Below are 14,957 nucleotides of genomic sequence, written 5' to 3' on the forward strand. Positions count from 1 at the left end.
GTCGCTGTGCCGCCGTTGCGGTCCCCGCGCAGCCCCCGGGAATGCGCCTCTCCTGGAGCAGATGATCCCCGGACAGAGGCACAGTTTCGCGTGCAGGAGGTTCGGGGCAGCCCGTGGTGCCTGGAGTACAGCAGGCCGAACTCAGCTTCTTTGTCTACTCTTGGTTTGGTTGTTTGGGTTTTTTTTTTTTTTCAAACTATGTGTTCTCAGGACATATATGTTAGAGTCCTTAGGTGCAAAATTTCTCTTGGCACTGTGCCGGAGATCATGAATTGCTTCTAAAATGTTACAAATCTAGAGAATAAATTTCCAGGTAAATTTTTACTTCTGGAGTTGGAAGAGTCTTGATGTGAATCAGGTCTGTGCCACCTTATTGGGTGTTTCATCTAGAAGCCTTGGACATAACGTTGTAATTTGGCCAGTTTCTCTCCATTCTGTTAATTGGAGCAAACAGTGTCTGAATAAAGTCTATCAGAGAAACTAGGAGTAAACACAATGCTTGCTGGAAGGGTGACCCCTTATTTTATGATGTATCTGCAAAAAGAGTAGCCAAATCTCACAGTGCATCCATTCACCTATTTGGCCCAGTTTTTCCCCTTCCTTTGTGGCAATTACCATCTGAGGAGCAGTATCGACCTCCTCTTCACAGTTAGGGCATGCAGAAAATCCTGTGGGCAGGTGGTTAAAAGACCAGAGGGCCCAGAATACTCTTCATTGCAGTCTCTATTCTTGGACCTTTAGAGTTGAAACTTAAAGTCTGAGTTCCACTGCTGGAAGTGTATTTCAAGTGTTACTCCCTGTGTGCAAATATGTATAATGTTAAGTGTAATTCAAGGTTGCCTTTACTGGATATTTTTTAGGCTTTTTTTCTTCTTTTTTTTTTAATTGTAATTTTTCTACTTCTAAGGTATACTTTGTGGCTATGCTCTAAATCTATGCTCTGAATTTAAGAAAGCACACTGCAGTGCTAGAACTAACAGTACAAAGTACTGCTTGAGCATTTGGACAGTGGTCTGAGGCACTTGGTGTGATTCTTGGGGTGTTCTGCACAGGGGCAGGAGTTGGGCTCGATCCTGATGTGTCCCTTCCAACTCAGCATGTTCTATGATTCTATGAAAGTAAAACTTGCTGTGAGTTCAGTGATAAATTTCCTCTGTGCCCAGGAAATTCTGATTCCATTGAAGGCAATAGCAGAAATTCTAGTGTTTTCTAGAGTGTGAGAATTTCCTGCTATCCTTTGTTTATATAAAATTGCTCAGAGAGAGTGACAAACATTGCAGAGTTTATAGCTTGTCTTGGAAATAAATTGATCAGAAATCCACAGATATTTTATGTGGTCCTGTGTATTATTTCAACTTATGAATCAGCTTTGGGGCTGCAGAAAAAGGCTTTACATGCCTGATCCTAAGGTTAAAGTTGATGTATAGTAGTATAAAGGCCATAAACTGTGTAATCCACATATACATCTAGTTCATGAACAAAGCCACTTTTTCATAGTGGTGGAAAAATGCCTGAGAAGTTTCATATTGGAAAAAAATTCAAAGATTGCAAGCCAAGAGAGAAAGAACCAATACCATGTATTGCCTCCAAGTGGAAAACTAGGACCTGTCACATTCTGGAATTTAGTGATGACCCATCTTGCATATCTGAACATCTTGCACACTATTTAGAGCTGGCATTAGCTGGGTCACTTGCTACTTTCAGTTATAACTCCCTCACAGAGAAGGTATATTAGAAAAATCAATAGAGAAATCAATACATTTTACCCAAGTTATCAGATGTGCTCTGGATGCTTAAGTTGCTAGATAGTATTTGATTCAAATAAAACGAATCTCACATCCTTTCTATTAAACTGAGAGTTGGCATATATTTCTCTTCCCTCCTTTTTCCATTCCCAGTTGAGAAGCATTTGCACTCTGGCACCAATTTATGTGGAATTCCAATGTGGTTTTGAAATAAAATTGATTAGCATTTTCTCTTCTGAAAAACTGTCTTAACATCATCCCAACAATTATGGGAAATTAGATTGTATAGTATTTTTACTTTTAGTTTATTTCCCAAATAAAGTAATAATGCAGCATAACGAGGGGTTGCACAAGGGATCTCTAGGAGTACTTTGAAAAAGCAACAGTCAGTAAAGTGGAAAAATGAGGGAACAAAGACTGGATTTCACAGCAAACTGTTTCCATTGGATTTCATCTCTAGATATTGCATTGATATTTTATGTGCATACAAATTATGTTCCTTGGGAACACTATGGGGTAAATTAACAATGCATTGCACATGGATTTAGGCATGCAAATAACAAAAATGGGAGATTAGTACGAAGAAATTGTGTCCCTAAACTAGCATGTACTTAACTCATTGACAAACAGGAACATCAGGAAAGAATTTTAGGACATACTACATTTTGCAGGAAGACACACAGCTTTTGGTAAAGGTGCTGGTAATGCTCTTATTTTTGGTAATGCCCTTATTCTTCAATTCTCTTACAACTGCATTAACCTTTAGCGTAAGACTGATCAGCTTTTTTTTTTTTTTTTTTGGCAAACTAATTCTTATGGTAGATATATGAAAAAAGCTAAATCCGGGGACTGCATGGTTTCATGGTGATAATGGGACATATTGCATCTCATGTAGGTTAGAATCACACCCTGGCACCCTGTCAGTGAACTTCCAGTGAAATGGGAATTGCAGTTATTTCCAAAGCTTCATAACCATGCCACCAAAGAAATCCACCACTACTATTTGCAACAAAGACAACCCTTACTGACAGTTCTAAGCAAGTGACCAATGTTTGAAGCAATGGAAGCACTGGCACTGTGAAAATCTGGGGAAAGGATGAGGTTATCACACTGCATGTGCCGTTTCCCCATGAAGTGTGAATTGTATCTGTTTAAACAGACTTGCAAGAGAGCTGGAGAAGGACTTTTTACAAGGATGTGGTGACAGGACAAGGGGTAATAGCTTTAAACTGAAAGAGGGTAGGTTTAGATTGGATATTAGGAAGAAATTCTTTGCTACGAGGGTGGTGAGACACGGGAACAGGTTGCCCAGAGAAGTGTATTCCCCATCCCTGGAAGCATTCAAGACCAGGTTATATGGGGCTTTGAGCAACCTGGTCTAGTGAAAGGTATACCCTCCCCTGACAGGAATGTTGGAATTAAATGATCTTTAAGATTTCTTCCAAATAAAATTGTTCTATGATTCTGGAAGATATTCAGAGTACGCTGTTAGTTAGAGTGTTGTTGACACAGACTGCCAGCACCGCCCAGTATCTTGTTTCAGACACAGTCAAGGCACAAAAGGATTTTGTCTTCCATCTCAGTTTCTTGTGTCAGTCTTGTGTCACTTGCCTCTATGAAGAAGACTGATATAAGGCACAACTTGGGATAGCAGGATGCTACTAATTCACTAGACCCAACCAGAACCTCAGAAAGATTGACCTAGCATCCCCCCTTCAGACCCATTGCCAACCAACTTTCTGCCTCTGAAAATACCTCATTTTGAGCTGAGTATCACTGCTGAGAGGACTGAAAAGCATGATTGCACATGCTTTAATTAAAGGTCACAGGTCTGACAGGCTGTGATGTTATCTAATATATGGCTTTTCCTTTAGAGTTGCAGATCACCATTTTGTGAGGCTGTACATTTTCTGAGTTCTGAGCACTGCTCCCAGTTCACTGACTAACACCATTGATGTGACGGATCCAAAGTAGTGATGAAACTTTGTGAGAATGCAGTAGCTCAGTTCCTGCTTGTGCCAGGTCACTGCCACTCCTCTTTTATTTACATTTCCTCCTGAGTGAACCAGGTTTTTGAGAGACAGCTGGAGTCTGTGATAAGCCAGACTGAGCAATCTCTCTGATTCAGGAATGAAGAGACTTTATGCCAGAGCCTATCCCTCTTCACCCCTTTGTCTGTCTTCTCCCTATTGAACAAGTGGCCTTGTCCCTTCCACATGCTCAGTGTGGTGGCTTCATCTGTATAAAACCTTGTTTTTCAGAAGTCCTGTTGGTTCCCACAATTCCTCTTACAGTCATGTCAGAACTGCAAAATATTAAAAAAAAAAAGAAAAAAAGTAGAAGCTTGTGGAGCCTTCCAAATCCAAGTCCAAAGTAAAGAGAATTCTCAAAGATAGCAATTCAAAGACAGAAGAAAGAGGAAGGGCTCTTCCCCTTCTCAGGGCCTCTTTCTGGGCAGGTAGCTGCCAGAGAAAGGATGCAGGACTGGAGTCCTGCCATGGCATAGGAAAATGCCACAAAAGGCCAGAAAGATGCTAAGTCAGATGATGAGATAAAATAACGGAAAACGTTAGTGAGGAACATGTACCCACATGCTGCTGTTGCCTTCTGCATCTCTTCACTGCAGCATCCTTGGAAAGAAACATTAAGCTTGACCCTCACTGGCTCCCATTCTACAAATTTGGGAGCATTTCTTTTGTTATCAGCCTTCAGTAAACATGCTGTTCTTAGTTCTCTTTCCCTCATAACGTGTGTCCTTTTGACTCCTCCAATCAATCAGTGTCATTTGATGCTATTAAAAGATTCTAACCTGATCTGAAATACCTCCAAGAGGCTGGGGTAATAAACAATTGCTAGATGATCTGCACTGAACCAGGGCTAACACATTTTGAATTCTTCTTCTATTCAAAAATGTGGTGTTGGCACTTTAGGAACATGGAGATGGTTTATTTCACTTGTCAAATAAAGTATTTGTCAAAAAGCCTGGTATATTGAATGTTTTGGATAAATTTCTGCCACTTAGTTAAGAAAATAGACAGTTCAACATAGCAGGTGCAGAAAACCCTGCATTTATTCTGTCTCTCTTCTAAGTCACAGAACATAAAAATTCCTAAAAGCGTATTTGAAGTTATTGTCTTCACTCATATAGCCACAGAGGGCCATATTTTGTGTCAGTACTGGCTGGCACTCTTCAGTAAATCCTGGACACCATTATTTTGCAATAGGTGTACATAGGTACTTTGCCTGGAAGAGTCAATCACTAGTCTGGAAAAGTCTTAGGTATTTTGTTATGATACTACAGAGGAGTTTACCATTCTGCAGACAGTTGCTGGAATAGTTTTCTGGAAAAAAGTTACTTTTAAAAAACTTCTGTTTTCCAGCAGAATTAAAATTTTGTTTCTTCTTTCAATATTTGTCTCTTGTAGTGTACTATTGAAATCACAGCATAAATTCACAGTAATATCCACTGACCATGTTAGGGCATATTTCTTCCTTGGTCTTTCAAGTGGCAGTATTCTGTTGAAGCACAGTTAGAGAAATTAGCCATTCCAGTTGCTTTTCATGTGCATACATCAAATTGCCATTCTAGGAAACTGGCATGTTGGATTCTGGAAAGTTGCCTTTGCTTTTGTTTGCTAATAGATTACTTTATTAATTCCAAAGGTTTAGCAGGCACCTTGGTTTTTTCCAGCAGAGTTTAATTCATCTGTTCTCGCTTTATATGATTAGATGTCTTCTGGTCACTGAAACACAGGACTTCACTTTCACATTCATTCCCCATACTAATTATTTGAAATGTTTGTTACCCCAAATATACAAACTGTCATTGGTCTCTGTGGAGTTTGTCAGATTGCACATTGGTGCTGGATTTTAAAAAAGCATTTGGGCATGTTCTGAGTCTGTAAAACAATATATTTGTTCACTGTTACACATTGTGCCTGTTTTCTACTGCCTTTCACAGTCATTTACATTGGCACGAAAGTTACAGCTGACTTTCGTAAGTTAAGATGCAGGCTATTAAGGAAAAAAATAAACCAAAACCATGTATTTGACAAATGAAATTCCAGTTTGTATTCTAAGAGTTATGATGACCAAAGTGGTTTTTGTTGCCTTTTTAAAAAATTTTCTATTGTTTAGATTCTTTTCTTAACAAGCTACAGTGCTACAGTGCTCAAACATTCACAAGTCAGGTGCCTAGAAGATCAAGAGATTGTCCTGAATGGTGTACATTTTGACTATATGCTGAAACAAAGAGGAAAGAAAATTGGAGAAAGAAGGGAGTCTGTCTTTGTGAGTTTATGAAACCCCTTTGAGAAGCAGAGGGAGATCTCTTATCTGGCCCCATACCTATCATGTATTTGGAGTGAATAGAGAAGGATGTGCTGCAGTAGGGACTGCATTTTCAGACATCCCTCCTTGCAGGAAGCTGCCCTTTCCTGGGCTGTAGGAACATACAATATCCAGTGTAGCTTTCAGTGACTTTGTGTTCCAAAGCTTTGCAGAGGGAACAGCTTCTGCAGGAAGATAGCATGCCTGGGAAATATCCCATGACCTGTTGGGTGGTGCATCTTCCTCTAAACTGAGGTTTAAATCTTTTGGATATAAAAGGAATGCAGTTAAATGCTTTGAAATTGTGGGAAAACAAATTTTGATTTTTAGTTTAAATAAATACACACCAAAAGATAGCACTATTTTTTCATCCTACCTTGAGGTACAACAGGTTTGCCGAAGTCTTTATGTCTCTATGCTTGTGATGCACAGTAGTCATCAAGCTGGCTGCTGAATTATTTCCTTATAAGATCATTTAACTTCAAAGTCACATGCTCTGGTGATATTCAGAAGGGAATTGTCACTTTTAGACAACTAATATCAGTCATTCTTCTATCTATATTTGGATTGCAGGCTCAGGAAAGTGTGATGGCAGTTATTAACTGCTCTCAAGAAATCCACTTGCAAGATGGATTTATTTCTTGATTAATGATGGAGATTATTCAAGTATTAATTCCAGTTTTTTATATCACAAACTTGATATCATCCTTGTTCTCTCCACCCTTAAAATTACTATGATTACTCTAATTGTTAGAAAGCTATTATTTGATTCCGATTTGCAAAGTAATTATCAGCTAGTAGCACATCTGCCATTTCTCACTAAATTTTGGTATGTATTGTTGTATCTCAATTAACAAAAGATCTACTAACTGAAGCATTGCTGTATGAATTCTAGTAAGGCTTTCAAGCATGACATAAATTTTGTCCTGATTGATTCTGACTCTTACTGTGTGCTCTTTAATTTGTTGCTTTGCATTTCAGAATTGTCTGTGAACCTGGTGCTTGATGTTTTAAACAATGATTTCTTCATCTGCAGCAATCAGATGTACATCTAGAGGTTTTAACTGATGGAGTATCCTTTATGACATTGTTTCTACTTCTGCTTTATGAGTTGTATTCTCATTACCTTTTTACTTTGATTGTGTCACAGGCTACAGGGATTAAACAGAATTACAGTTTTTAATCTCATCTTTGAGTTAGTACTACTAAGATAATGGGATAATTATCTGTACGTATCTAGCTTTTCTGTCATGAATATGAGGAGCAATGAAGGCAGCCAACATACCAGCTATTAATACTGAAGCATCATTAATGTGCTTTTTACACCCGTTGTACCTCCTATATAGAGTTTTCAAGTTGTTGCAAAGTTACACCATTTAAGGGTGAGATTTTGAGCACTCATAAATATGCACAAGTGCTTGTGTGCACACCCGAACAAACACACCTACTTCAAATGTCTGAAAAAGTTTCTGCATTAGATAAACAATCTCAACAGCCTACTATTGAGCAGCTTAAAAGGTGTCTTGTACTGAAAATATGCTTAGTTCAGTTCATGTGCAACATTGCTTGGTTAACACTGTAAACTCTTCTGGATTACCAAATTCAGCTGACATATGTTTTCTGTAAAAACACTCCCATGACCTTTTTTAGAAACTATTGTTGAGTCAAGTTTACTATAGGTTGAGCTAAGAAATCTGTCAGGCACACTGGAAAATTATGATGGTATGGTCTTATGATAGAAATAAAGTCTGCAAGCCTGAGTTTTACTTACTTTATGGTCTGTTGCTTCCAATGAAATTAGTTATTTTTGATGGTTGTTGGTAGACTCAGAATCAGTAGCTATAGCTTCTTTCTACATTGTTCTTTCAGGAGTTAAAGTCTTACTCCAGTATGTTGACATAAGCTTCATTTTGTCAGTGGTGAGCTGGTAACATTGGGATCCAGGGTTCTTCTCTGACGGTGTTAGCTGAGCCATACATAAGAAAGTAACAGAGTAGGGCCGCAGGAAAGCTTGAAGAGGGAAATTCAGATTGGAACTGAAAGACAGCAAAGGAACACAGATGCAGAAAGACAGAGTAAATGCTGAAGGAGCACGAGGAGAAAGAAAGGGTGAAATAATTAATGCTGATGACCAGATCCTCAGTTGTACTGGGAACAGATAAGACACAGAGGAGTCATTCATGGGCATCATATCTAATGTCCTATTAAACACAGTGTAAATACAGACTAAAAGAGTTTTAAAGGTCTCAGGAGAGTCTGATCTCCAACTTTTTTCAGTCACATCATCTATGCCAACATATCACAAGGACAAGGTGGTCTATGGCTGCTATGGTGGCTTTCAACCACTTCAGTAGGCTCTCCCAGGACATTTCTCACATGCTGGGATGCACCTGGTCAGGAGTCAGTATTGGCAAAGAGGTTCAAAACTTGGTCTGTGGTACAATAATTGTGTAGTTTGACTCATGTCTGCATGATCCATTTGGTATGACATTACCCCTTACAGAGAAAGAATTAAATTTGTAAGTGGTTATCACTATTTTGTGTATAATATAGATCAGGAACATTTTTTACATTTTTTTCACATTTTTAACATACACAGATCAGATTATAACAACCTGGGAAGATCCTAATAAAAATTACATTTCAAAGAAATTAAAAGAATTAGCTACAGGAGGATATATTTAAATCAATCAACCATATCTGTGTCCTTTATTGATCCTGAATCATTTCTGTGTGATTGGGACATTTTCATTTTCAGAATCTCATTTCCGATTACACCAACACTCAAAGAAGCTTTGAGTGTTTCCCCTTTTTTCTTTTTTTCCCTCACGGTGTCACTACAGGCCAAACCTGACAAATCCTTTATGCATCCATGTACATGAGCCACAGCACAATGGATGAGGAATTTCTGTTCTGCTGCCTCCAAAGGTTGTCTTCTATAACCTGTTCAGGGAGTACAAGAAATGGGTAACTGTTGGGTGAGCATAAGTCAGTGTGCATAAGGCTGAGTGGCTAGAGGCCTTGTAGGCTTCTCTTTCTACAAAGTTTTCATTTGTGCCCCTGGACAGCAGTTATTTTCGATATGAAAGAGGGTAAGTCTCAGAGTCAGAAGTCTTGCTGGGCAGCAAATGTATCAGAAATTAAACTGTATACTAACTTTCTGTGCTTAGCAGGCCAGAGCTACCTTATAAAAGTTTTAGAAAAAATATTTGTATAAACTGGTGAAGGTCAACTGCAAAGTTGGTGTTATTATCTGCCTTAAAATTGTTACCTGTATAATGTTACTTGAATAAAATGTTCTCATGTTCAGACCCAGTTCTCTTACTGCTCCTTATTAAGGCATAGTTTATTGAAAGTGTTAGCAAATATATGGTTCAAAATTTTATTTAGTGCAAAAAGAAGGTGAAAGCAATTGACAATTTTTATTTGTGAGAGCATATGTGACCTCCATCCTAGCTATTTATGTCATACACTGGCATTGCATCTGTGGACTCCTAAAGTAGATTTGCTGTGAAAAGATGACCTCTGTCTTATTTATGGGTATAACAGAGGATAATAGTCAAAATGCTAACATTTTGACTTCCTGACATTTTTATCAACCCCAGTAATACATTTCAGCTGGAAAATGCTGAAGCTGTCAATGTGCAGTCTTTAGATATTGTGTTTTTGTTGGATTTTTGTAATTCAGCATCTGTAACTGTTGGTTTTGCTTCTGAGGGAGTCTCTTACACCATAAGTACTGCCTCATAAATTCCTGTACAAGCATGTAATTAATCTGTTTAATTTTCAAGAACATTTCTGTCTTCTCATTAAATGGTAATTTCCTGTATCAGAAATCTAATGTCCTCTCTAATTGGAGGATTATATTTCAAGATCAGATTTTTTTTTTTTCCTATGCTAAGTGTATTTGGGGATTTAGAATTCAGGTAAAATACACAACTTGATTTTTTTCTTATTGCTTTGAAATTTTTACTTCAAGTTGTTTGCAAATTAGTACTTTGACATTTTCATCACAAAACTAATGAAATGAAAAAAAACATTTTTAAGGTTGCAATGCCAAGCTTTTAGAGACTAGGGCAGGGGAAAATGGCATCTTGTTTAAATAGTGTATTCATAACTTGGCCCTTACCTCAGTTGAAGGCATTAAAATATTGCCTGTAGTTGTATGAAAAAATCTGGTGTTTACCATATTTCATATCCAATGTGGACCTTTTTTCTATGTTAATTAAAATCATGCAGTGAGGAAATTATGGGTATTGTTTGTTAAATAACTTCAAACTCTGTTGGGGTTTACAGGAAGAAATAGTGTTTTCTATATCATGGCAGTTGCAGCTTGCCTTGGAGATACAGATTTGCCTTTTTCATCTGCTGCAGGACAAGTTGTCAAAATAGAACTTATGAAGATGGTCACTTGTTTCCATGTTGCTTTGTGTCTTGGAAATATTCTGAACACTCAGAGCTGAAAGCCAGGACAATGGGAGCTCATCTGCTGAGCTTTGAGAACAAAAAGTGCTACACAGTGATGTCACAAACCTGATGTCCAAAGTGAATGCGTACATTTGACCTCAGACTTTTAGGTCTGTGCTTCAAGGTGTTCCTCATCTCTTATGTTATTTTGCAAGTAAATTATATTATGGCTTTGGAGGATGATAATATAATAGTGATTGAGCAATTTTGTCTTCAGAGTAGTGAACTATGCACAGTTAGAAAGCAATGGATGCCCACTGAATGATGAGGACAAAATAAATAGTTGCTTATTACTTGAAAAGAATCCTCCTCCAATGTGTCATGCAGGTGCTGTACAAACAAACAAAAAGTTAAAACGCATTGAATAAAACAAAAAGCATAAGAAAGCACACTGACAGCTACATAATCATAGTGGAAATATCTAAGATGGGAGTTCTCATTCTATGGTACATGTATCACTAGTGGTATGAAAACTATTTCAAAGTCATCTTCAAATAAAATCTGAGCATCTGAGCAGAAGAATGTCTTCTCCTTTATATGAGTTCCTATTACTGCATTCCCACAGGAAACTGGAACGAAGATCTGGAAGCATGCCTAGGGACTGGTACGTGCCACATTTCCACTGTTGTCACTAGTCTGGTAAAATACAATTCTTTTTCCTGAGCAAACTAAAATGGTTATTTCAGGCTTAAAGGATAACCTAGTAAGTGATAGGTCACATTAGCTCAAGCAGAGTGTCATGTTATACACTTTAATACCCTTCTCCAACTCTTATTTAGCAGGGAGGATGAAGTCAAATGACACTGTGTCATTCTAGGAATATCCTCAGGTGTATTTCACAAGCTTTGCCAAGTAAGCCCAGTGAGAACAAACAGGAGTAACTTGTTATCTTGTGTAATTTTAAAGTAATTTGCTGACAGCTAAAGAACTATGAATATTTAATTTTATCCAATACATAAACTATAGCAGGCAGAGACTTTTCCCACATACTGCTCATCAAACCTGCCCTGATTCTTATCCCCAGCTTTCATTCTCCTCTGGTTATAATTGCCTGGCATTCACAATATCTGTTCCTTAGGCTTCTCACAACATGTTGATCTATTTGTCTGAGCTCCTTGTCCAACTCCAGTTATCCCTGTTTCCTCTAGCCGGTCTCCCCATCCAACCAGCCCCTTCATCCCACCTTCCCCACCTGTGTCCAATTCTCTTTGTCCACACACAAGGGAATTTCATGACTGAGGCACTGCAGTGCCTTAATCTGCATTTTCTGTGAGCAAGTGTTTCAAAGGAAGTTCTTCTAGTTTTATAGTTTAGCATAGCTGGGTTTTTCACAGTAGTGCGTGTTACACTTCCCCGTGTGAAACTTCAAAAGTTTCTACTACCAGGAGGTTGCTGGATAGATACATAAATTTAAAAAATGTATTTAGGTGAGCACTTTATATCATCATATACTCTGTAGCTATGTACGTAACTATGACTATGTAAACTAAAAATAGAGATATAAGCCTAAGCAATAGGGGAAAATATCCAAAAAATGAAAATTTCTTAAATGGATTATACCCAGCTAATGGGTAGACTCATAATTAGTAGTGTTGCCTTTAAGTAATCATTTAAGGGGGTAATTAATATGTGGCCATGCATTTAAAAAGCAGATTTGAACTCAAAAACATATTTTACATAATATTGTAATTATATTTCACTTGGAATATTTATTAATCTGAACAATTATTCAAACAAGAACAAGTAACTAACAACATTTTAAGATATATAAATGTACAATGATTTTTTTGATCAATACAATGCATCAGAATTAATAGTGCCAAGTGACTACTAACCAATGTATAATATTAAATGAGTAGAAGAATAATTCAGTATTTTCAGCAGTAGGGGAGGTGACAAGTAGCATTTCAAAGACATTCTCAAATGACAAAAGAAAGCTGTATTAATCCTTCCTATTCAATATAATGTAAAAGTAAATATATGGTCATACATGTTTGAATATATAGTTATAAATACACATATATGTGTATTAATTTGAATCCAATAGAGCAGTAGTATACAGTAATATGATTAATACAGAACAATTAAAAAATAATTTCATTGGGCAGTCAGTGTGAATGGATTTACTTTTATACTAAAGTAATCTATGCATGGCCATTGACTAGCAGATTTATTAGAAATTCATTGTTATGGTTTCAAAGCTAATACACTTAGGTAATAATCATGGAAAATCACTAGCTTATGTAAGTAAGCAAGCACTTCTGCTGTCTTTAAACGTATACGAAAGTTCAAAACTGTGCAACATATATCTTGACGCAGTCCCAAGCTGCCTGTGAAGTTACTGCATTTCAAATACTTTCTAGTACTTACAGATGTGTCTGAATGCTTCACTTTGGTGCTGTTTTTGAGAAAAGAATAAAAGGGAATTAGGGAAACTCGGCTGAATATTTAGGAAAATATTCTGCTGCATAACTGAAGTAGCAGGAGATCCATAAAACCAGTCCCCAGAAGAGCTGTGTGGTTTTTCAGTTTGTAGTTGAGGTGAAAAGTTCCTCATGATTAAATCACTGTCAACATTCCACTTTTGGTATTCATGCACAAACTGTAGTCTGTCAGCATACAGAAGTTTCCCCAGTGGGTCCGGAAAATAGTGTGTTTGGTAAAGCCAGCCTGGTGCTGGGCAGGAAGAATAGTGTCTCCATGGCATGAAATAATTCACAGCAAGGCAGTGCTCTACCTCCTTTTGGTGCCCTCGCTTTCGTGACCTTCGATGTTGCCTGAAGTCCCCGTGAACAAAGTCATTTAAGTTTGATGGGTGGATACTCCAGTAGTTTCCTTTGCCATCCTCACATCTTCCCACCTTGATGAAACAATCATTTAGTGAAAGGTTGTGCCTTACACTGTTCCTCCAACCTCGACCTTTATTCCTGTAAAAAGGAAAATTATCTTCAATGTATTTGTAGATAGCAGCTAAATTCAGTTTGTTTGTGGGGGAAGAAAGTATTGCCTTTGCAATCAAAGCTATGTATGACAGAGGTGGTTTATCCAGAAATCTTCCTTCATCTGCAGTCACAGGAAGACCCTTTTTGGCATGTATGTGAGAGCTGGAAATTCGGGGTGTAATCCCTTGAGCCAGTTTTCCTTCTTTTTCTCTTACTGTACAGATGTCTAGACTTCCTTCATTGTTTTCAGAAGAGTCTTCACTCATTATAGCAGCCTGAAACCCAGCATTTATTTTAAGTGTTCTGATATTTTACTGCAAGTAGCCAGTTGAATTATTGGTCCACTGAATATAACCAGCAGGAGAAATGAAAGTTGGACTTTAAATGTGCTGCTCTTATGTACCCAGGTTTCTATTTTATACTCTGTTAAGTCAACATCCTTAACAATGAAAACCGAACTGCCTATGTTTACAAAAGTCAAGGTGCAAGTCCTAGCTGAATGAAAAAAAAAATACAAAATAATTATACTATGTTAAGTATGAAGATAAACAGACCATGACGTTAGCCTCTCACTTCATTATAATCTGAGAAAACACCTTTCGGTGTTCCCCATTGAAACATAATGATTAATGAGAAATTTATGGTGCCTAGATAGAGTTGCGAAAGGATTAGACTCTCCAGTGATATGCAGAACAAACTGAAACCAACATGTTGGTTCCTGTGTTCTACACTTAGTCAAACATGTTGTATTTAGTACAATAAACGTTTGTTTTACCTGCTAATAGAAAGTACTGTGTGAAAGGAAACGACCTATCAAATTTTATAGCTGCAATGTAGCTATTCTTGGTGAAATCGAATTAAAGCAAAAAAAAAAAAACACCAAACACAAATTGCTCCCCTTTTTTTCTTATCCACTCTCTGATAGCAACCAGCTTTCATGCTGGGTATGCAAGTGACTAGTTCTGCCAACCCAAGAAACCACTTGAAGGAGCAATTACCACTCAGAGTCAGAGAGTTCTGTGCTCTGTCACTCTCAAAGCACAAACTGTCGCTTGAAGTTTGACACGGCCCTCAGCCTCCTGAGGTCTGTCACTGTTAAGGCAAACACAGTCATCTCATCTTGGAAAAGGTTGCCCTGAGAAGTTGTGGATGCTCCATCCCCTTAAGTGTTCAAGGCCAGGTTGGATTGGGCTCTGAGCACCCTGGTCTAGTGGAAGGTGTCTCTGCCCATGACAGTGGGGTTGGAACCCCAAACCTTTCTATGATTCAATGATTCTATGAACTCGTGAGATTAGTCTAGGAAGGTTATTAAATATGTAGAAATATGTTCTAAAGCAAAATAGAACAACATGGTGGAAGCTTTGAAAGAGGATGTATTTTCTTCTTTTGGGTCACTTTTCATGTTCAAAATATGTATTCACAAATGAGGTCTGTGTTTTGAGGCATCAACAATGGCATCAAAGATTTAACTTTA

General features: G+C 37.8%; 1 protein-coding gene across 1 annotated transcript; it reads right to left on the reverse strand.

Annotated features, from left to right (window-relative positions):
- Positions 1-12,667: 12,667 nt before the first annotated feature.
- On the reverse strand, positions 12,668-13,823 carry LOC108446481 (forkhead box protein D5-B-like). The gene has a single exon (XM_017733174.1). It carries the CDS (start codon positions 13,747-13,749, stop codon positions 12,901-12,903), a length of 849 nt encoding a protein of 282 aa, XP_017588663.1. The 5' UTR covers positions 13,750-13,823; the 3' UTR covers positions 12,668-12,900.
- Between the last annotated feature and the right edge of the window lie 1,134 nt (positions 13,824-14,957).

Source organism: Corvus brachyrhynchos, unplaced genomic scaffold (genome assembly GCF_000691975.1).
Source record: "Corvus brachyrhynchos isolate BGI_N302 unplaced genomic scaffold, ASM69197v1 scaffold32, whole genome shotgun sequence".
Lineage (NCBI taxonomy): Eukaryota > Metazoa > Chordata > Aves > Passeriformes > Corvidae > Corvus > Corvus brachyrhynchos.

Coding starts and splice junctions, on each gene's coding strand:
- LOC108446481 (XM_017733174.1), bottom strand. CDS start 13,749: ATGAGTGAAGACTCTTCTGAAAACAATGAAGGAAGTCTAGACATCTGT.